Source organism: Gymnodraco acuticeps, unplaced genomic scaffold, assembly GCF_902827175.1.
Source record: "Gymnodraco acuticeps unplaced genomic scaffold, fGymAcu1.1, whole genome shotgun sequence".
Taxonomy (NCBI): Eukaryota; Metazoa; Chordata; class Actinopteri; order Perciformes; family Bathydraconidae; genus Gymnodraco; species Gymnodraco acuticeps.
The window spans coordinates 392,995-414,555 of record NW_022990889.1 but is presented as its reverse complement, the minus strand read 5'-3'; the positions used below and the strand labels follow the sequence as shown (position 1 = coordinate 414,555).

The window sequence follows — 21,561 nt, the reverse complement described above, 5'->3', positions numbered from 1 at the left end:
ATCTGGTTAAATAACAGTCCATGCTGACGTGTGTGTTGTCTCACTGGCTAGTTTCAAGTATTTGTTGATACAGCCTTATGTTCATTTTTTAAACTAATGTCCCATTCCTGTTCAAATAGAGGATAAAGCAGGGTGTGCTTTAGGGAATGGTTACCTGTGATTCCCAGGTCGCTCTGGGTGCCTTCCTTGTTTTAGTTTTAGAACTTTCACACTTTTCACAGTGTGTTTTAAATTCATAAAAGTTCATTGTTACATTTGAGTTGCCTAAAAAATGTCTCGTGCAGTGTTAAAATGTAGGCTTTAAGGCTAGATTCTTGCAAGCAAGCACATTTCCTGGAAGTGTTCGTTGACATGAGTGTGTTCATTTAGTTTGAATGGTGGCCCTATGGCAATACAATCAACGTGTGGGTTTGACAGACAATGATGTTGATGGCTCTCATAGTTGAGTCAGCATTTTTCCAGCACCAGGTTGAAACTACTGAGCATAAATTTCAGCAGAGTAAAAAAGCATCTTACATTCATTGCTGAAGAGGTGAAACTGCATTCCCAGTAGACCCATAGCTTTACAGAAGGTGTATGAGGCCGAGGTTTTCTTCTTGGGACACAGCTTTAGAATCTAGAGTGGAGACATAAAAAACAACAAAGCGGTCAATATAATAATCCGATTTTGTATGAACTGACAATAAAATGTGGTTTAAGGAGCGTATTGAGAGTATAGTAGTGAGTCACTGAAAATAGGTTGCTCACCAGCAGCAGGTCATTGAAGAGGAAGACCTCTCTCTGGAGCTGGGAGAGCTTCTGTTTGTGGGCCTTGTTTGCATCAGGCACCTCAAACAGACGGCAGCAGCACACCAGACGTCTGTGGGGCACGGCGAGGATCTACGGAGAAATGATTAAAAAGATGGAGATGACAGAATGCAGCGAAATAAAACATGACACAAGAGAAAGGGAGACAGTATAAACAAGTAGAGACAGCTCTCTGAAATGAGAGAAAAAGGGGGAGCACAAACAATAAATTCACTCACAGTTTTCAGGCCCAGGATGGACTGCTCCACGCGGCTCACATAGGTGACGTGGTCCTCGTTGGAGCGGAGCTCTCTTTGTTGGATCCTTTCATAAATACCTGCAACCATCTCTCTGGGGATGTCTGCTCCATCATCCACACCTTAGGGAAGGACGGCCCAGAACAGAAGAAGTGTGACAGGTCACTATCAAGGTAAGCACTTCGCCTTTATTTACTGTTGCTATGTCTGTGTCAAGCTTATCATTCTCTTATGGCACACATGCAGTTTACAATGATAACAAAAGCCCATTTACCAATATCATTTTCTAGTACAATGGATCCTTGACTTCAGACAGCCACCATAAATGTGGTAATTTGAAGATGTAGATAGCTAGCTATTAAAGTTAACGTTATCTACATACTGTAAGTTGTCGATGTAATATTTCCAGCTGACAGCCTACTTTGTTTTTAAAATAACAATTGGTTTAGTTATGTCAGAAGTGTTTTAAACTGTAAGATTTTGATGAAAATGCATGTGTTTGTGAAGCAGTGAGCATATGACGGATTATACTGCATGAGTTGTGTCAACAGTTTTTATCTGACTTTTAGACATAGTTCTGCTGTTGTTAAACCTGGCCAACATTTACTGTAATTCATCAGGGATTCGATTTGCTTTTGGCCTTTTTTAGGTTCTCCGTTAACCATGGAGGCACGAGGGAAAACAGTGATTTCTTCAGGAATCCAAGGAAACACCCTGTGATGTATTGATATACATTGGCATTTTAAAGAGTGTAGTATCTATTTAGTGTTAGTGATTCTGGAAAGAGATTGGTGCTATTTGGACCCAACAGTCAATACAAATCCCCTAATCCAGATGTATCCTCCTTCTCAATCTCACTACCATTCTCTTCATACATCCATGGCCTTGACCCTGCAGGCGAACATGAACGCTATCTCCTGCGTTGCTCGGTCAGAGGAGTCAGTTTGTTTGTTAGCTGCTAACAAAGCCAGCGTGGTGAATGAAGACCAGTGTACACATATAACAGACTAAATGTGTGTATTAGATTAGTATCACTAGTTCCAATATCAATGTTTATTTAATACCTCCATGCTGACTCAACCATATTACGTTAAATGGTGATAAATAGATTATGTTAAATTGGTTGCATACTTATTTGTAATTGATTTATTTTTGCATAATTATTTTTAATTGAAACTAATGGAAGTTCTTTCCATGTAATGTGACCCAGTGACTCCAATGCAATGCCAAAACTATTCAAATAAAAAATAGACACCATTAGTAAAACATTAAACACTTACTAAAGCTTACCATTAGTAAAACATTAAACATTAAACACATATTCATGATGTTCACTGTGAATTAAAGAATTGTACAGTGCGGATCCTCTGAGAGGTTAGCAACAGCACAGTGGAAGGGGTCCAAATTATACGCTTAGTAATTATTCCATTTGAAAGTTTCTTTGTGAGCTCATATCATTTTAATTTGTTTAATTTTAAGATGTTTCAGCAACATTAGCTTAATTGCATTGTAGGTTTTGTAGCTTTAAATGAGAAAATGTGCGAAAATGTGCTTTTATACCAGTATTCTTTCACACACAGTGACGTCACAGCTACCCACAATGCGCCATATATTTTTTATAAAGACGCCATTTTTCTGGAGGTGCAAAAATCCTGGCAATGCTAATATAAACAGCTAGCTTATGTAGCCAGGCAGAGCGCACTAGGTTTTTTTTCTGAATTAACGACCGAAGAAATCGCTGCATGTCTTCGGATTACATCTCTGGACTTGAGGGGTGTGCTCTAGGTCGTCACCAGCGTAAACTAGAGCTGTGTGGGTTGTTGGATGTACAATGTATGGAATTACGACCCTCAAAAGTGGCCTTCGGTCGATTTTGGCATCTACGTCTATCTTCTGGAAACACCAGGTGAATACCCCACTTGTCACAATAATATTATCATGCCAATGCATATATGTGGTATTTTAGAGTTGACTATATTGATTAAGGCAATCGACTATGATATTCTGTATGCACCTCGTGTGAAATGGTTGATACCGGAAGTACGGTGTCGCCTTCGGCCCAAAACCCGTATGTGTGTGTGAAAGAATGTCTGCTGTCATTGTGTTGGTGGAGAAACCTCTTCAGCTCACAAATAAAAAAATATTTGCATAATATTACGGGAAACAACGATATTAAAATATATTTTATGGTGTTCTCTTCCATTAAAGGTGGGGTAGGTAAGTTTGAGAAACCGGCTCGAGATACACTTTTTGTTATATTCCATGGAATGCTCTTAACATCCCGATAGCAATGAATATCTTAAATGCTTTGACAAAAAATCCATGAAAAATGTCATCTGTGGAAGCCGTAGTACTGTAAAAAGCACGACCAATCATTTTAGCCGGCCCGGCTAAAATAACTGGATGGCCTACCTGCCTGTCAGCCTTCCATCTGTGCACAAACTTATCTCGTGCCCTCATTGGTCATGTGCGCGTTCGTGTGTGTTGGAGGAGGGGCTCTGTAAGGAAGTAGCAGATTTCTTCCGGCTGTGTATTTTCAAATTCTAGCGCACTCGAGCTGGTTTCTCCAAAATTACCTACCCCACCTTTAACTGAAGGTACGAATTAAAGTCAAACTTCTCATTTTCAAACTCTAGTTGCATTAAATGTATGTATCTGTTCAACCGCTGGATGGAGAGCGTTTTTGAGAGCCTCAGGTGATGGGATGCCTCTAGAAACCCAAGCTCATATCGTTAAATCTACGCTAAGTGAGCCTTAATTAAATGGGTCAATGCCACAGCCTCTGGAGCAGAGCTTCGAGTCAAGGATATCAGGAATCTCATCCTGCACAGCTGATGGTTTCCTTGATGGTAGCGCGCACAGGCAAGCACCCGCCGCCTCTTTGAGTAATTGACTTCACTTCAAGAAGCTGCCACTCAAACACCTGATAGTGAGGCTGAAGAGGGGTTGATAAGAGAGTGCTTGTTGTAAAACTTTGACTTTCCTTGCCCTCTGCTCTCTTTTTCGTTCTCCCTATCATTGTGGCATATCTCGCAGATGGATCTCTTTGTGAAAATGTTGCGAAATGTGCATGTGTGTCTACATGTGGTTACTATTATATAACCAAACTCGCTGCTCATAGAACCACTTGCCATACATATAGGAACATGTCATCATAATACCGCCTCTCTCACAGGGTCACATCACCATCCCTGAGATGACTCATACAGCTTTGATATGAAACTCTCTCATACATGAATTTGGACACACTAACCTCTGAGGTTGCGAATGAAGTCATCAAGGCCCATTTTGCGCTGGGGTTTGATGTTGGGCGAGTACATGTCAGTGTTGAGGAGGACCACAGCGAAGGCCAGGATGAAGATGGTGTCAGGGTTATGAAACTGCTGCACCACATCAGGATTACACATACAGTACCTCTGGCTGTGGAGGGAAAATAGGACAGCAGAGTTATATATAAAAATGTGACATTTCTCGTTCACATCTTCGTCTCCACATTGGTCTGGATACTTGGAAATTATACCACTATTCAAGAACCCAAAAACTAGTACCATAAGCAGTATCAAAACATTCACATATTTAGTTGTAGAGAAGAGTTTGGGGGCTAGGCATAAGGAAACAAATAGAGCATTAAGTATGAACGTTCAGTGTTAGTGCAAGGCATTCAACTAGCAGTAGCACATCAACTGAATGAACAAATATCTTTCAAATCCTGAGGAGTTGTTTTGCATTTGTAAGGTTAACAGCATTCAGTATGTTCTGTGTTGTTTCTTTTGGTGTTACTATCACTGTTACAACAAAATACATTTCAGTATGGACAAGTTAGAACCACAAGTTGGGTGTATGATACCAAAATAGCATACCTATATATACCCTTCTGTTTGGTTTTAGATTCACAGATTAAATTGCATCCCAGTCAAATCATTGTTGGCCTTATCTACACACTGAACTGATATAACAACATCCATTGAACTGTTACCAAACCACCACAACAACCAAGCCAATCTGATTCTATTATTGATAAGACCCCTATTCAAAACATACCGATATGAGGGTCGAAAAATGCCAGCAACAAAAACATAAACAACATGAACTGAGTGAATATGATAATATCTTAATAACTGAGGACCATATTTTAGGAAACTGCAGGATTTTACTGCTGCACTGACGTGAAATCACACTCAGGTGCCAGTTTTTCAAGTACACCCTAAAGTAAGTCTATCCCAACAGTCCTACAATAAATCCTACCTCGATGAGGCTTTTAATATTAATATCATCTAAAATAACGATGCTTTATTCTGAGGCGTGTTCCACATATTTTGTCCACCACATTTATAATAAATGAGGACATATTGAATATTAGAAACACCTCCTAACATAGTATCTTCAGGCTCACAGAAGCAATGTACCAAAACGTAATGATGTGCTCCCTCCTCCGTCATTATGCCCAACTGCACCATCAAATCCTGAAATTTCCTTTTAGATTGAACAAACAGAGCGCAGCGTTCAGAGAGAGCAGTACAAACTGTTAACGTTTTAAAAAGTAATACATCTAAAAGTGACTTTCTCCTTCAGCGGGATGGACGCATTAAGGCCAATATCTCTGCATACAAGCTGCATCATTTGTTATTCTGACTGATTCAAAAACTCGCTGACTGTAACTTCCACTCAGACGTGAGGAGCTCTACCATAAATGAGACTGACAGGAGACAGGAAACATTTGACAAATGCCTCTGCCCTAGGTGAGGTAATGCCCAGTCTGCTTTGTTTCCAGAGATCCTGCATTTGGACATGCTTTGCTCCATCGCTGCCCACAGGCTTCACAAACTCTCACTTCCACCCTTTCTCTCCCCCACAGCTCCCTCCCTATCTTTCTTACTGTCACTTGCACTTACACAGTGGGCCATTTCAGTGGTGGGAGGCTTTTATCTCCGCAGCCAGGCAGGATGCAGACATGCAGAGAGCTGCTTTTCTCCAGAGGACTATGTAGTTGTCAGAGCATATGCAAACCAGAGTCCACATCTGAGACCAGCACAACCAGAAAGCCTTTCCCAGACCCCCCCAACACAAGATCTAAGGCCAAAGTACTGACTGCAGCACAGTTCAGTAGCAATGCCTTTGTTCGAGGGAGAACAGATCCTGCTCGGCACCCACAAAGCTCCAGATATCATTTGCACATAGATAGTACACAGAGAGGCACAAACAAGCCTCCCCATTTGTCATCTTGATGTAAGTCTGCAGAAAATTCATCAAAGACTTAGAGCAAAGCCATTTCTATGTATGAGTGCATAGGCAAACTAATAGACATGTGCATTGATGTGTAAGTGCATATGTGAGCTGAGTGAATAAATAAAGCAGATTGTGTTTAAGTGCGTGTGTGCGTGTGTGTGTGTGTGTGTGTGTGTGTGTGTGTGTGTGTGTGTGTGTGTGTGTGTGTGTGTGTGTGTGTGTGTGTGTGTGTGTGTGTGTGTGTGTGTGTGTGTGTGTGTGTGTGTGTGTGTGTGTGTGTGTGTGTGCGTGTGTGTGTATTTGTGCTTCATTCACACATTTTCATGCACGGATCTCCATCTTATGTAACCAGTTTATTTAAACACTCGCTCCCAATCTCTTATCTTAATTTCTGCATATGAAAGTTGCATGCCAGCTGGCACCAATATAGCTTCGTATAAAAGAACTACTCACGACAAGAGTACAACACGCTTCAAACAGATGACATAACAACCGTTACATAACAGACATGGTCTGGTTGTCCCGATAAAAGCCTGCTTGATTCTGACCTATACACATAGCTCCAGCTACAGTGTTGTCTCAGATCACTGATGAATTTGTAATCTGCACCCAGGGGTTTAGCACGTATGATTGAGTGTGATGTGATTAACTGATGACCGCGGTGGGTGTTCTGATTGGCCCCTCAAATCAGAGGCAGAGAGAGGAAGTGTCATGATGACTGCTCCTTTTGCTCTTTCCTCTCACTATTTCTTGCTTGGAATAATAACACACTTAATACATAGGGCTGGTGATGATGTTGAACATTATGAGGGACCTGGAGTTTATTTTGAGTCAATCCTAGATAATCCGACCTGCTGCAGTAAATACTCAGAGCACCACATGTGTATACATCCGCGGCTGAAAAAAACATTTGTGCTATTTAATCTAGTCAAAGTAACGTTTAATGTAAAACTACAAAGCCCAGCTGTTTTTAAAGCAAACAAAGAAAGAAACTATGCCCTGAAGAAGGCTGTATGTGCTGCACACATTGTTGTTATTTTAACCCAGCTTTTAACATTTACAAGCATCCTCTGTGTTTAACTTTTTGCCAGAGGATTGCTTGTGGCCTTTCTCGTTTCGAGCACCTTCATGACACAACCTTTGAGTTGTTTGACCTTTATATTTGCTCCTATTTTAATCAGCCATGCTATCTGGTGTGTCAAGAAACAGCAATGTTGATATGTATGTCCCCCTCAGGGTGAATTGTAGTAACTTGGTGATCCTTTGACGTTTCATTTCATACCATTATGCAATCAAAATTATAATTTGTCCAACACTGTCTTGGCAATAGACTCAAAGGAAGCAATAGGCTTGAGGCAAGGTGCCACAGGCAGGGCGAGACACTTAGAAAACTACTAAGAAATTATCTAAGAAGTAGTTGTTTTTTTCATGGGATTTGTCACCAGAAATTAAGAAAAAAAATCATTACCACAAAAGTGAAAATTAAAATCAGGAGCTCAAACAAAGACAACACATTGTGGATGCCTCAAAACTTGAAGTACATTTGCACTCATCTAACATTGAATTATACAAGCAACTGAGTGTCAGAAGGACATCTTGAATTCAGTTGACAAGGTGGTGACATTGTTGAGCAGATCAACAATGGGAGATTAAAAGTACAATGCAATGCCACCAATAACCCTGAAATAAAAAACAATAATGGCATTTCCATTGCATTCTTAGTCCAGGGAGCAATCTGTGTATTTTACCGGGACATCTCAAGGACAGTGGTAGCCAGGGGAGAAGGCAACCATTGTAGCTCCTATTTGTCTGAACACTTTGTTTTTAACTGAAATAACTTTCAGTCAGAAGTTAAAATAGCATAAAAAACTGTTTCTATCCAGGAGTTTGTTGGAGGGTAAGCTAGATGGTCCACTTAAATGCACAAAGGCAGCTTGCAAGCTACAGTGGGTCTTTCAAGGTCCTCTTGGTATTACAATTTGTATGTTCCAGCAAATAAGCTCATACATTGTAGTGACTGGAGGGCAAGAGTCAGCACTGACTAAATGAGCAGGAAACTAGCCTGAGCTAAAACCTCAGGAGTACCAAACATGGACTCATACATATTCATGTGTGATTTTGGATGGAAATGGCCACGCAAAAGTCACGCACATACTGTACAATCAGCCTAGAGAGGCCGAATATTTGGCCAGAAAATGTCATCCATTGGAGAAAGTTATGAGATGGAGCATCTTTTTTGTGCACACTGATTGCCTGCAGCTCAGATCACCGCTATGATTGGCTGACTATCTAACACCGCTGAGTTTAGTCAAAGGTTTCAGGCAATCAGTGTAATTTGTTAATTATACATGGCTTTGGTTTCATCAGAGCATGCTGCAGTGAGCTGGCAGAACCAGTTCAACACTTTGTCTTTACAGTCGCCCTATTAGTATGCCATTCTAGAAACGTCTGCTGCCCCAAGTCTGGGAAATGAGATCAGAAAATACTTCAATTGTATTCCTTAGATGTGAGCCTGGTTACATGTCAGTGCTTTTTTTTTTGCATAGGTGGCCACAGGCAAAAGTTCTATTAATTTAAAAAAGTTTAGAGTGCCCTTACTAGCCCTGCTCAGTCATGTGATGGACTGTTGTTGTGTTGAGTTGTGTTATAAAGTGAAGCCAGAGCCCATTAGTCAGCGAGGCCTGGTTGTAAGCGAGTTGACAGTCTCACCTAAAGGCTTCGATGAGTCTCTCCACTTTCTGTGCTTCTCCCTGAACGCGAACATGAGCCTGGAACTTTCTCAGGGCTTCGTCGAGTTCCATGCCTGAGAAATCCATTTCATCCACAACACAACTATTGAGGGACAGACAAAAAGAAGAAGAAAGAAAAGAGAGAGATCCGGTTTAGTTGCAGTGTGTCACTGTAATGAGAAGGTGAGTGAGCGAGTGTGTGTGAGCGAGTGCATGTGCAGCAAACTATGAGTACCCAAGTGCTGATGGCAAATCTTCCTCTTACAGTCATACCTCCATTACCGAACCACTGACCTGGAAGACGCACATAGAGACAAACATGTTTGCACACGCACACTCTTTGTGGAAACATCAATGGGGTCTGATGACAGTGGGAGATAAGAGGAAAGCAAAGAGGGGGATGAGAGGGCAAAATAATGAAATGCAAAGAGCGGGGGGGGGCAAGAAAGAGGTACTTGAAAGGCTGAGGGCAGGCGGAAGCAATGGAAGAAGTGTGCGTGTGCATTTTATGTGCATGTGCACGTGTGGGGCCATGCTTGTGTGTCTGTGTGTCTCAGTAAAAGAAATAGAGGGTGTGTGTTCAGTGCAGTGACCTATTTCTACAGTCTCTTGAACAACCTCAGCAAAAAGCCTCTCTATCCTGGATCTCTGTCTACACTGGTTGGACGTGAAAAGGGCGAGTGTGAAGGCAAGTAAATGCGTGTTTTCATGGATGTGTTGCATTTATGCATGCTAGTGCTGCAAGTGACTGTGTGTGACTGTGTGTGTGTGTGCGCGCGCGTGTGTGTGTGTGTGTGTGTTGAGTAAGGTTCCAAAGCTATTTCTATTTTAGATATTTTAAAAGTACCTGAATTCATTAAAGTCAAAGTCCAACAAATCTCTTATTTAATATTTTATCTCCTCTCTTTTTTTATAGTAAAGAGAGAACATTTCTGATCATAGTAGTGGTGAATCCAGGGATTACATTAGTTAAACATAGCAAATAAAATAATAATTAATATACATTCTGCACTCTTTTTTCTCATAAAGTAAGTGGTCAAATAAGAGGGGAGGATGATAGAGGGGTCTTTATGATAAACTAAAGAGGATCATACAAGAGGAGGAATTATTCACAACGTGGTAACTCAAAAGGGAAAACCGCCAATTGTATACATTCAGGTCTGTTTAGTTGTCAGGAGGACTAGCACTCATGCTGGGAGAATGTCTTGTATAGTGACTTCTCTGGCTGTTCAGGAGCTTTCTAAATTATTTCTCTTAACATTGGGAATTCAATCTATGAAGTTATAACACTTGTGTTCTCAAGTGTCGAGGTTCAAAGGCGTGGGTATACGTGGGCGTCTACCAGTCAGGAAGAGTCAAACAAAGCGACACTTCCAAGGGATTTGAACCTGATTCATAACAGAAAAACCCAAACATGTGTATATGTATTTGTGTGCATTCATAATGCATCTCCATATATGTGTATGTGTATTCATATAATGAATACTCACTCAAGGACATCTCTGTTGAATTGCAGCTTGCTGTTCCCCAAGAACTCTCCAATCATCTGTCTGCTCAGGCCCTTCCTCTGAAGCAGGAAGTGAGCCACTCCGATGGCCGTGTCCGGGACGAAACCACGCGTGATCAGGAAGTGTATGCCTCTCTCTGGGTTCCTGCCCGCAGATAGTCAGCAGCAGAGAAGAACATAGTGTTAAGAATTAAACAGCGCGTGTGCAATGTGTTTGTGCGTTCAAGCAAAGTGAGAAAGAAAATATGTGTGTGTGTGTGTGTGTGTATGTGAATAGGACACACAAAGAGAAAAAGGGACAAGAAGAGTGCATTCATGTGCAAAATCAGTTAGCTCTGGTCTTCTGTGTCAGACCTACTGTCACAGATGCACATGAGTTCATTTACTTTAATTTGTATTAACTAATAATAAGTACAGGCCATCCGTGGGCTCTATTTATAGACTCTGAGAGGCTCTCACATTGTTCATGACCTCCTTGTCTGCCTCTCAACTGCATTCTCTCCTTTTTTTCTATCTCTCTCACTTTTTCTCTCTTCGTCCCCCGCCCTCCTCTATCTCTTTTTTTTTCATTGACTTCACAAGATGGCACTGAAACCGCAGCTCCTCCCAACAATCGCAAACACTAATGAGCAGCTGCTGAGAGCAGTTTTGCAGTGCTGTTGGAGATTTGTTAGACGCAAACATTAATAAGTGCATTTTGAACCCTGAGCCAGAGGGTGCAGGAATATTTTGTCGTTTCCTGTGTTTTAGTATGTATTTGTGTTGCTGGTCCACTCACACATTGAAGAGGTTGAGTCCGATGCGGTAGAGGCGTTTGCGGTGTGTGTCTGTGGAGAGAGTTGGTGAGCGACAGGAGGCTGGATCCTGGCAGCGGTCCCTGGGCAGAGAGACCACCAGGGCCTGCAGGGCCTCGGGGCTCGGCCCCCCGGGGATCTGCTGAGGATGGGTGTAGTGGTACTGCTGGTACTGGGTGTAAATCTGAGCAGGTTGCTGGTTGGACTGGGCTGAGGTGGAGATAGAGGTGGAGGTTGAAGTGGATGTGGACCCCAGTCTGTCTGAGCCGCTCTCCCCCTCCAGGCCTCCTCTTCCCAGAGTCGGCGCTGCAGAGCCCCTTCTGGATCCTAGATCAGCCATTTCCAGCTCCTCACTGGGCGGAGGTGCAGGAAACTCTGACTCCTCTGGAAACGGGCCATCTCCAAAATTCATCCCGCTCTCCGAAGTCTTCCTGCTGCCCTGCTGCCCTGCATTGCCCAGAGAGGTGGTGGTCGTGGTGGTGGTGGCGGAGGAGATGGTGTAGGAGCTGTTGCTGTCGATGTGAACCGTGACGTCCCTGAAGGCCATGAGCAGCGAGCTGGCACTGCGAGGCATACAGGCGCTCTCAGCTGCTGCCCGAAGGGCCCCGGGGTCCATCAGGAGCCCCTTCCCTTCTCCCCCTTCTGACAGACTCCAACCACGAAGGGCGTCATCAATTGACTGGGCCAAGGAGTGAAGCTGCAAATATAATAATAAAAAGTATGCGTCAAAATAGGTCAAAAGATATGAGTCATGTGTGAGAGAGTTTGTGAAACAAGATGGGGTTGTTTATTTGTGGCTATTTGTCTACAAGTGGAAGCAAAGAAATGTGCTGGTTGATTACAGAGTAAACCATAGAAAAGATACTGCCCATCAAGTCGTTGATTCATCAATCTAAGCAGCTAAATTAAGTTCCTCAGTCTTTTCTTGGGTTAAGGTTTAATTGGAAAAATTAAACTGTTGACCTGACAATGGCACTATGAAAAGTCAAGGGATCGCCAAATTCATTAGGATTAAGGAAAGTTCATGGCAATCCATCGAATATTTGAAACATTTGTCTTAACTATTTACCCTTGAGATGTTTCAGAAAATACTTAACTTCTTGATGTATTATTTTCTGGACCCCCTTGCATTACTAATTAAACTAAATGAATGGGAGCTGAAACTAAAGCCTCACCTGGTCAGAGAAGCAGTCTTCCAGCTGTGTGAGTGTTTGTCCAGGGTTCTGATTTGGGGCTTGAGAGTGACGGGCTGCAGGGGCCGATGCAGGAGAAGGAGGCAGAGAGGTGGAGCGACACGGGGGAGGAGGAGGGGTTTTAGAGCGTAAGGGTATCTGCCCTCCTCCAGGATGCAAACTGTAACTGTGTCTCTGGGCTGTGTTCCTGTTCCGGCCTGAAGGGCTGGGATGACGCAGGGAGATCCGACGGGGCAGCTTGCTCTCTGACAGAGAGTTACGGATCTTCTGGAAGTTTTTGCTGAGCTGGTACTGACGGAAGGCCGTTTGAATACGACGAGCTGCCCGCCTCGCTATGAGATGGCCTCCATATTTCTGCTCCAAGTCTTCTATCTGGGGAAAGGAAGAGAGTGAGGGGGAGTGAGTTTAAATATCAAACATGTTTACAAGGCTCTGAAACTCACGGAAGACAGCGCAAGAGTTATATTGCAAAGCACACAGCCGCCACTCAAATTGTTATTCATCCAACAGCAGGCAAATATCATGATGCCATTTTGTTCCCATCTACAAAGGATCAAAGAATTTGAGCCTGAGTAACAACATGCACACTCACACTTTCTTTTCAGAAGTATCCTTCTTACTTATCTGTCCACTCTTTAAAAACTGCTGAGGGTTTATGGCATTAGAGCCAAAGTAAACATCATCTATCATCGTTCAACAGCTAATACTGGCTGAAGGGCCAAGGGAGACAGGATGGATGGGCTGTGACAAAGGTGATTTTGAGGAAATGAATAGAAAAGTAAACATCTGCACAAGCCTATTTTTGTTCCGTTTGTTGGCAGAGCCACTCAGCCCAAAATCTCAGCTTCCTCCAGAATTTTGCCCTCATGAATTTCCAGCAAAAAGGAGACGAAAAAGAGAGAGTGGGAGGCGAGGAGGCACAGATAGGGAGAGAAAAAAAGGAGGACAGCCACACATGTGACTGCTCCGAAAGCACGGCCACAAAAACTGTGCGTTTACACCATGGTTTACACACACGCACGCAGGAAGACACACACTCACACACACACACACACACACACACACTGCAGCAGCCATAGCAGTAGCAACAGCAGACCCTTCAGCAATTTGGTTTGAGAAATAAAGACATCTCCAGCCGCCAGGAGCAGTTATTAGCTGTTACCATGACAACCTAGCATCTTTGCGTTGCTGTCGCTGTGGCAGTGAAATTGCTGCTGTTCTTTTTCGTGTCAACACAGACAGAAATAGATCTTAATAAGAATCTCTTTTCTGACGCAAGACACAATGTGATGACACAATGATCATCCTTCAAACACCTCCTCACTGTTAAACAGGGGGAAGAGTCAACATCCATTCCATATCAACATGTGCTTACAGTCCCACACATACAAACACACACACACACACACTTGGAAAAAAAATTCATACCTGTTTGTTCTTATTCTCCAGTGAGATCTCGTACTCGCTCGGTCCCTCTCTCTTGGTCCCCTCCACTTCCTGTCCACCACCAGAGGACGTCCCATCCTCCAGGCTAAGCATCTGTCCACTGCCACAGAAATAAGAACAAAAAGCTATCAGTCCTCTCTACTGACCTTCAAAACGCTGCTGTTATCGCAGTGGCAGGCATCAACTGAGCGAAGAGTAAAGAGATTCATGAGGGAAGCAGCAGTGCCAGGTGGAGAGTGTTGGCCCGGGGCGAAGGTGACTGAGTTTATGTGTCCGGTTATATTTGATCATATTTGAGGCTCCAATGCGTGTTGGAGGAGTGAAACTCTGGATATATGCCTGGGAAGAAAAATACCTTTTTTCTTTTTACATTGACTTGTGGTGTGATACAAATGGTTCCCTCAATCACTCCTTTACTATTTTATACTAAAACATACTAGTTAACTCGAGTGCAAACATCAATATTTGGTGATCAGCTTGCAAACCTAGATATTGATCTTGCATCTGGAGTGGATAGTTTTTGATGGCACTTTATAGTCCATTACACTTTCCCAACAAGCTTCATTTACAGAGCAACACTTTGATGTCGTCATTAGACATTGCCAGCTTCACACAGCCAGAGCAGTGCGCTGCACTCTTGGCAGATCCAAATGTGTTTTTCACCACACTAACAACATTTTGCCACGGAAATCCGTGCACAACATCAGCACGGATTTCCTATGTGTTTCCATTGCAATAAAATCATTTCGATGAACATTTAGTTGAATTTGTGATCAAAAGTAAACCTTCATGAGTCTCTTGCATACAAATGAGATGTATTTGTTATACTTGTTTACCATGTTCTGATGCTAGGATGACAGTATGAAAGGAGAATAAGTCAGTGACTTCATTTCAGCTTTTAAAAAACGCTGGAAGGGATTCACAAAAATAACAGAGAGACAACCAAATCCTCAAATTCAAACAAGACTGCCAAAAAAAAGTACAAGAATAGATCAAACAACTCAGGATAATTTTCTTGGAAAATAGATTTTCATCAGAATCAGACTACCTGATTAAATAAAGATTACAAATATGTAATAAACAATAATTTCAATAATACTGTAGCAGCTGGGAGCATAAGAACAAAAAAGGAATCTGGCCTCAATCTGACTCTGAATTTAACACATTTGATAGTGGAGGCTTGTGGAGTGTCCCCCTCTCATAATCCCAGACCCTGTTCACAGATGGAACAATGTTCTTTTAAATGACAGCAGTAGTGAAATTCTGTGAAAGCCATCTAAGACTTATCTAAGCAAATGACTGCCATGAGACATCAGAAATATCCCTTTAACAAACCATTTTAAGAGTCGTTCAGTTTGCACAAATTTAAGAAATTAAAAGTGCAGTGGTCAATGTCTCTGGCATCACACCGCCTCTAAAAGACTGGCACTGCTATTTAGAACCTTTTATATAGCCATACTGGACTGTTGTAAGCATAGAGCTATGATCAGAGCCTAAGAGGTTTTATAATGGTGTGCAATTATTAGTGTGTGTGTGTGTGTGTGTGTGTGTGTGTGTGTGTGTGTGTGTGTGTGTGTGTGTGTGTGTGTGTGTGTGTGTGTGTGTGTGTGTGTGTGTGTGTGTGTGCAATCTTTCTTCCACCCAGATAATGCCTACTCTAATATTTTTTTATGCGAAAGGGACTAGTGCTTAACAGGACTGGGGAGACTAAAAAGCCTGCTCATGGTTAAATAATGAGAGCATCACTAAAAGTTCCTCTTTGTTTTCTTTGATTGCTGTGAAAGCAAATATTCTGCGTTCCCCAGCCAAAAGTCAAAGATGGAGGCTTTGTGATATCTTTAAATGAGGTAAGGTTAGCATATATAGAGAGAAAAAGGGGGAAGATAGTGCAGAAACCAGAGGCTGGGATAGAAACAGAGAGGAAACAGGAAGATACAGAGAGACTGTGTTGGTGTGTGCATGCTGGAGGCTGTCTCTATCAAAAACTCTATTAAAACACCGCCATGCCCCTGTGCTGCATCAGAATGCATTAGAGTACATTAGAATACATTAGGATTTAAAAGCAAGAGCTGAGCTATTAATGTATCTGGACAGCAAAAGCCTCTGTAATGATGTAGCCGCTATACATCCTCCCCCCCCCATCCCCTCTTTCTCTGTCTCTATACACCTCCCACCCAACACACATACGCGCTCACTCATTCCCACAAATGTGGCAGCAACAAACATACCAAGCACACACTCCTCCTCCTGCATGTGTGACGTCATGGTGGAAGAAAAATGAACATCTGGCAAATCGCATCTCTCAAGGTCCCTTTAGAGACTTATAGTACTGTACTGCCAGGAAATAAACACACACACACACACACACACACAGGAGAGAAAAGGCACGGCAGGTTAGGCTAGAGGCGGATCCCATGACATCTGGGAGGTGTGCGTGCTCTGATGGTTTCATGTGTAGAGGTGGTGCAAATTTACAGCCAATAGGCAAACATAACTTCATGTGAAGATTATAATGAGCTATACGGTGTTACACGGCTCCTCATCATCTCATCTACTCGAGTACATGTCCACTGCTGCTGTGCCATTTGCTCATCCAATCAGCACTATGTGGGTGCAGCGTTAAGTCATCAAATCAGAGAAAAGTGAGGGAATCCAGACAAACAGATGGTGATATTCATAAAAACAGATGAGTGGGAGACTTCACGAGAAGGGATGGAACAGAAATCAACAGATAAATAATGAGTAGTGATGCATACAGACACAAACAACACAATTGGGAAGATATAACAGCAGATGGGGAAACAGAAAGAGTAGACATGCCTGGGAAAGATTTAGAAGCAGAGTTCAGAGGATTAAACCATTGGAGGGAGGGAGGGTGTAATCATTGAGAAACATGACAAAATCAGCTTTTCAGAGTTTTACAATGGAGCTTCATCCAAACATCGGCAAGTCAAATGTCATTCCTCCACACACAAAAAATAGTGAACACACAGACAAGCCGCCCACACAAAAGTGCCAACAGTGGATCCTCAAAGTTCTCCAGTTACTATGGTAGTGGTAGTCGTTGCGTCATTACTGGGTTGCCATGGGCACTTTCATAGTGGCAATATCAGTTCCCACCCGGACCCCCACTCTCTCTCTCTCTCTCTCTCTCTCTCTCTCTCTCTCTCTCTCTCTCTCTCTCTCTCTCTCTCTCTCTCTCTCTCTCTCTCTCTCTCTCTCTCTCTCTCTCTCTCTCTCTCTCTCTCTATATATATATGAATCACCCTGGAGGCTATATGATCTATAGGATTGTTAGGGAGCGTTTAACTCTGCCATTGTTACTGCAGGCTCCACATACCCATAAATATTCCAATTCAAACTTATATACAGCGCACACACTAACAAACGTGATTAAAAGCCTGGGTGTGTGAACATGACTCAGATAGATGACAACAAAGTTTCATACAGTGTGTATTCATACAGGGACAGGAAGTGTTCAATGGTTGAAAGAACGCACAGTAGGAGCAAAAAAATGCAACAAAAAATAAATGAAGATAAAATAGTCTGTGATTTGTGTCTGACTCAATCTTACCCGGATGAGCCGCTGGTGTCCCCCTCTGGATGTTCAGGGGCGGGGCAGCAAAACTGATGCAGTATGTCACTCCTGAAGGGCAGACAAGAGGAGGAGAGGTAAGCAAAGGAGGGAGTAAAGAGGAGAAGCAGACACTGAAGGAGGCAGAGGAGACTCAATTGCAAGGACAGCCTGTCATCCAGGTGTTTATTGGCTGTTGTTGGAGGCTTGCCATGTATCCATATTCTTCCTTGTTAATTTTTTGTCGAACATCCCGAAAGAATCTGAAAAAGTTCTCTTCTGGATTATTTCCATGGGCTCTGTTTACAATGTGGCACTGATCCCAGGGTAAATACCCTATGTAGGTCAATCCAAGGCTGAGAAAGCTGAGATTGAGTGTGAGTATTTACAGTTTGTGTGTCCGGATGTGCTTCTTTATGCCCCTTTACCCTTCCATTCATCAGATCTGTGTTGATTTAGCAGAACACCCTAACCCAATCTGGACAGATGGTGGCTCCAGCTATGTTTCCTGCTCCGTCTTTTCTTAAGTTCCCCTCTCTCATTTTTCTCTCATACATTTTACATGTACATTCATATTTTAGGCATTTCGCTGGTTCTCCCATCTTGAGCAATTTCAAGTGAAAGAACAAAAACAGAAACACATCATGTTTAGGTTGTTGAGTAAATCAACACTTTTACCTTCCGATAGACATTCCACCACCAGTGATGTAAAAAGAGGTGTGGGAGTGAAGGTCACATTAGGGCCTTTCATGATGAGCTGAAATAATTCAGTTAACAGTGAAATTATGCTACTGTCTTCTGATCAGATGATTGCTTGTGACACAGAGCCACAGTGACAGCAGTTGGAGTCATTGGAAGGCTCGGAGTGACATTTGGAGCTATAAAAAGCTACCTTTTCACGGCAACTTCCACAGACATAAAGGGACGATGTGCTCGTTCTTTTTGTTTGTTTTTAAATCTCTGATCAACACACTCACAGTTGCTTTCTATGAATAATATTCCTGTGACATCCCCCCACCACTCACAGCTTTAAAACCCACTCAAATGTAAACATGCTGTAGGAATCAAAACGCATGCTGTTCTTGATCCTGGTGGGAGAACTTTGACTTAATTATTTTGATTATTATACTTTAGTAATGTTCAGTACTTCTCCCAGTAGATAAGCTATTGACTTCGTTTAACAGCTTCCAGGGGTTTCGAAACTATCAGAAATCTTGTTTTTTTCAGCACACTTCTTTTCTTTTCTTCTCCAGCCGGAAAACACATAACATCAACATGAGTCAGATTCTCATGAGCACTTCTGATCCTCTTCAAACATGCGTGTCAACATATATTAAATATTTTAGAAGACTCAGACGGACTAAATATCCAATAAAACATTAGACATCTTTTTTTTTTCTCCATCTAAGTTACCTGCAGCTGCATTTCAACAAAGTTCTATTTGTTATAACGCTCATTTTGGGCTTCTCCTTTCCTGTAGTAGTGTGTTATATAGGTGTTTGTGCATGTAAAAGGTCTGCAAAGGCTAAAATCCCTGTGTTCCTTCCTGAGGGAGTTTCTCTCCCACACACCCCACGATTGGTATCCTTTGTTTACTTCTGTTACATAGTGACATCACTAAGTAACACTTGCTCCTCTATTGGCTAGCGCTCCAACACAATGTATGTGATAGGTTAAGAGGCGGGACATCTCTAAGTGGTTGCCCAATCACAACAGAGTCGGCCAGCTAACCAATCAGAGCAGACTGGGCTCTGGTTTCAGACAGAGGGTGAAAAGAGGTGCTGCAACACAGGCTGGATGAGAAAGATAAAGACCTTTTTGAACATTAAAGCATGTAAACATGCCACAGTAGAGGCACAAATATTAATATGAAACCTGAACATCTGCATAATCTGGCCCCCTTAAATATTTGTTCAATGTTACTTTTTGTTTCTTGATCAGCACATAATAGGTCTTTATTGCACTTTTTGATAGAATAAATAATCCATTATGATGTCAAAAGTCTGATTTAAAGCATATCTTTAATCTAATCTCTTCTTCATAACATTAAATATACAAACTAATTGTTTGTATATATATAAATGTCAATGTGTTGTCAGTTTTGGGGCTCTAAAGGACACAAACAAAAACACCCTGAGAACTCTGGCAGGAGCACTCATTCAAGGGTACTATGACTATGCTTGCACGTCATGGTACCATAGCACCTCCAAGGCGCTAAAAATAAAACTTCAAACATCGCAAAATAAACTGGTCAGACTACTGCTTGACCTTTCATCTAGAACCCACCTCACCTCTGCCCACTTTGACAACCTAGGATGGCTTAGAGTAGACGACAGAGTACAGCTACTTGCAATGGGCCTGGTCTACAAGATCCACTACACCTCTATGGTACCCATGTACATGTCAAAATTCTTCCCAAAGGTCAAGGAATACCATGATCATAACACCAGAGGGAGCTCCACAAATCATGTGAAACCCAGATTTGGCACAAAAAAGGGGGAATACACGTTTCGCAATTATGCCACATCAAGGTGGAATGCTCTTCCCACAACTGTAAAGGAAAGTAAAACTATACTTACCTTCAAAACCTCTCTTAAAGAGCACCTTCGGGGGAGAGCATTGCAAAACTGGCCCCGGTAATGGTACAAATCTCAACCTGTCGTACAATGGACAGCTTCCCCCCCCCCCCATCTATGTCTATACTCGCATTTTAGACTCTGTTACTAACTGTATATCTGTAGACTTGGTATGTCTTAAATGTCCGGTTAGGATGTATTAGAACGAAATCTAAAATGAAAATTGTAAATAAGCCATCTGTATGTCAAATATGTATTATATGTCTTAAATGATACGATGAATTGGAAATGGGGGACCCTGATGTAAACAAGACGAAAGTCTTTCTCTGGTCTGCATCCCCTTAACAATTGTATGTTTTGAGCTGTACTGTACTGTACCCAATATACAAGCTGTTAATAAACTTTTCAATCAATCAATCAATCAATCAAACACTAAATGTTATCTGATGTGCATCTGATGTTGGTTGACAGAAGAGAAAGAATTACAATGAATTAACTTCGCTAAAAGCACTGAACATGCAACGTGTATTACTGTCCAATCAGTATGACGCTGAATTGTTTTGCCAGGCTCATAGAAAACATTTGCCCTGAGGAAAAGGTCAAACTGCTGGGGTCCCTTAGTACACACACACACACACACACACACACACACACACACACACACACACACACACACACACACACACACACACACACACACACACACCAAACACACTCTCAACAGGTCTGTTTATCTGTCTACAAGACACACACATGAAGGCCACCGCCTCCAGAGATGCGTACAAAGATAACAGGTGAATATTTTAACAGTACATGTCTCCTGCTGTCGGCCCATGTTCTCTCTCTCCCTCTCTGTGTCGCGACCTCCCTCTCATAATCCCTCTTCTCTGTCCTGTTCTTTTAAGAGTACTTTGAACGCTGAAAAAGATCGGCTCCATTTGGATTCAAAGCAGTGTGTACATAATTTGCACCGTCCACTGCGCCACAGCCTATCCCTCTGTTGTCCAACCTACCTATCTGTCCACCAGCAATATAGATAAACTGGAGAGACAGCTACCTCAAATGCACCCTTTTATTATCTTTGTTTTGGTCCACCCCTGTAACTCTCTCACTCTTTTTCTCCAATCTCTCTCAACTCCTTCCTTTTCACAGGTCCACTCCAATGTCAGCCTCCAGCTCCTTCCTCTCGACACCTCCAAGGGCTCCATCAAAGACAACGACTGAGCGTGCATCTCGCTCTCTTTTTATATTTCTCTGGCTTTCTCTCTCCTGAGAATGGCTGATTACCGTTCGCTCCATGGGCTAAGTGGGGCAGATAGGAGGCTCAGCTGGAAAGAGACAGAGAATGAGAGGAGGAGAGGATCCTGTGCCCCCCCCCCCCCCCCCCCCACCACCTCCCCATAGGACACATACACATGCACTGACTACACTGTCAACAACACAAAGCGCACAAGCATACTCAGAGCCAACCCT

At 42.5% G+C, this 21,561-nt stretch overlaps 1 protein-coding gene across 4 annotated transcripts in view; it reads right to left on the bottom strand.

Moving 5' to 3' along the window:
• The window catches only part of iqsec3b (IQ motif and Sec7 domain ArfGEF 3b), a 30,400-nt gene that overhangs the window by 5,719 nt on the left and 3,120 nt on the right, over nt 1–21,561 (bottom strand). For all 4 annotated transcript variants that reach the window (XM_034233530.1, XM_034233532.1, XM_034233529.1 and 1 more), the window contains exons 2-11: nt 17,513–17,584; nt 13,921–14,038; nt 12,475–12,864; nt 11,284–11,996; nt 10,489–10,650; nt 8,979–9,101; nt 4,297–4,463; nt 1,026–1,165; nt 748–879; nt 517–616 (exon numbers count right to left, since the gene is read on the bottom strand). In XM_034233530.1, the coding sequence (XP_034089421.1) occupies nt 517–616; nt 748–879; nt 1,026–1,165; nt 4,297–4,463; nt 8,979–9,101; nt 10,489–10,650; nt 11,284–11,996; nt 12,475–12,864; nt 13,921–14,038; nt 17,513–17,584 (2,117 nt within the window). The remainder of the gene's footprint in view (nt 1–516; nt 617–747; nt 880–1,025; nt 1,166–4,296; nt 4,464–8,978; nt 9,102–10,488; nt 10,651–11,283; nt 11,997–12,474; nt 12,865–13,920; nt 14,039–17,512; nt 17,585–21,561) is intronic.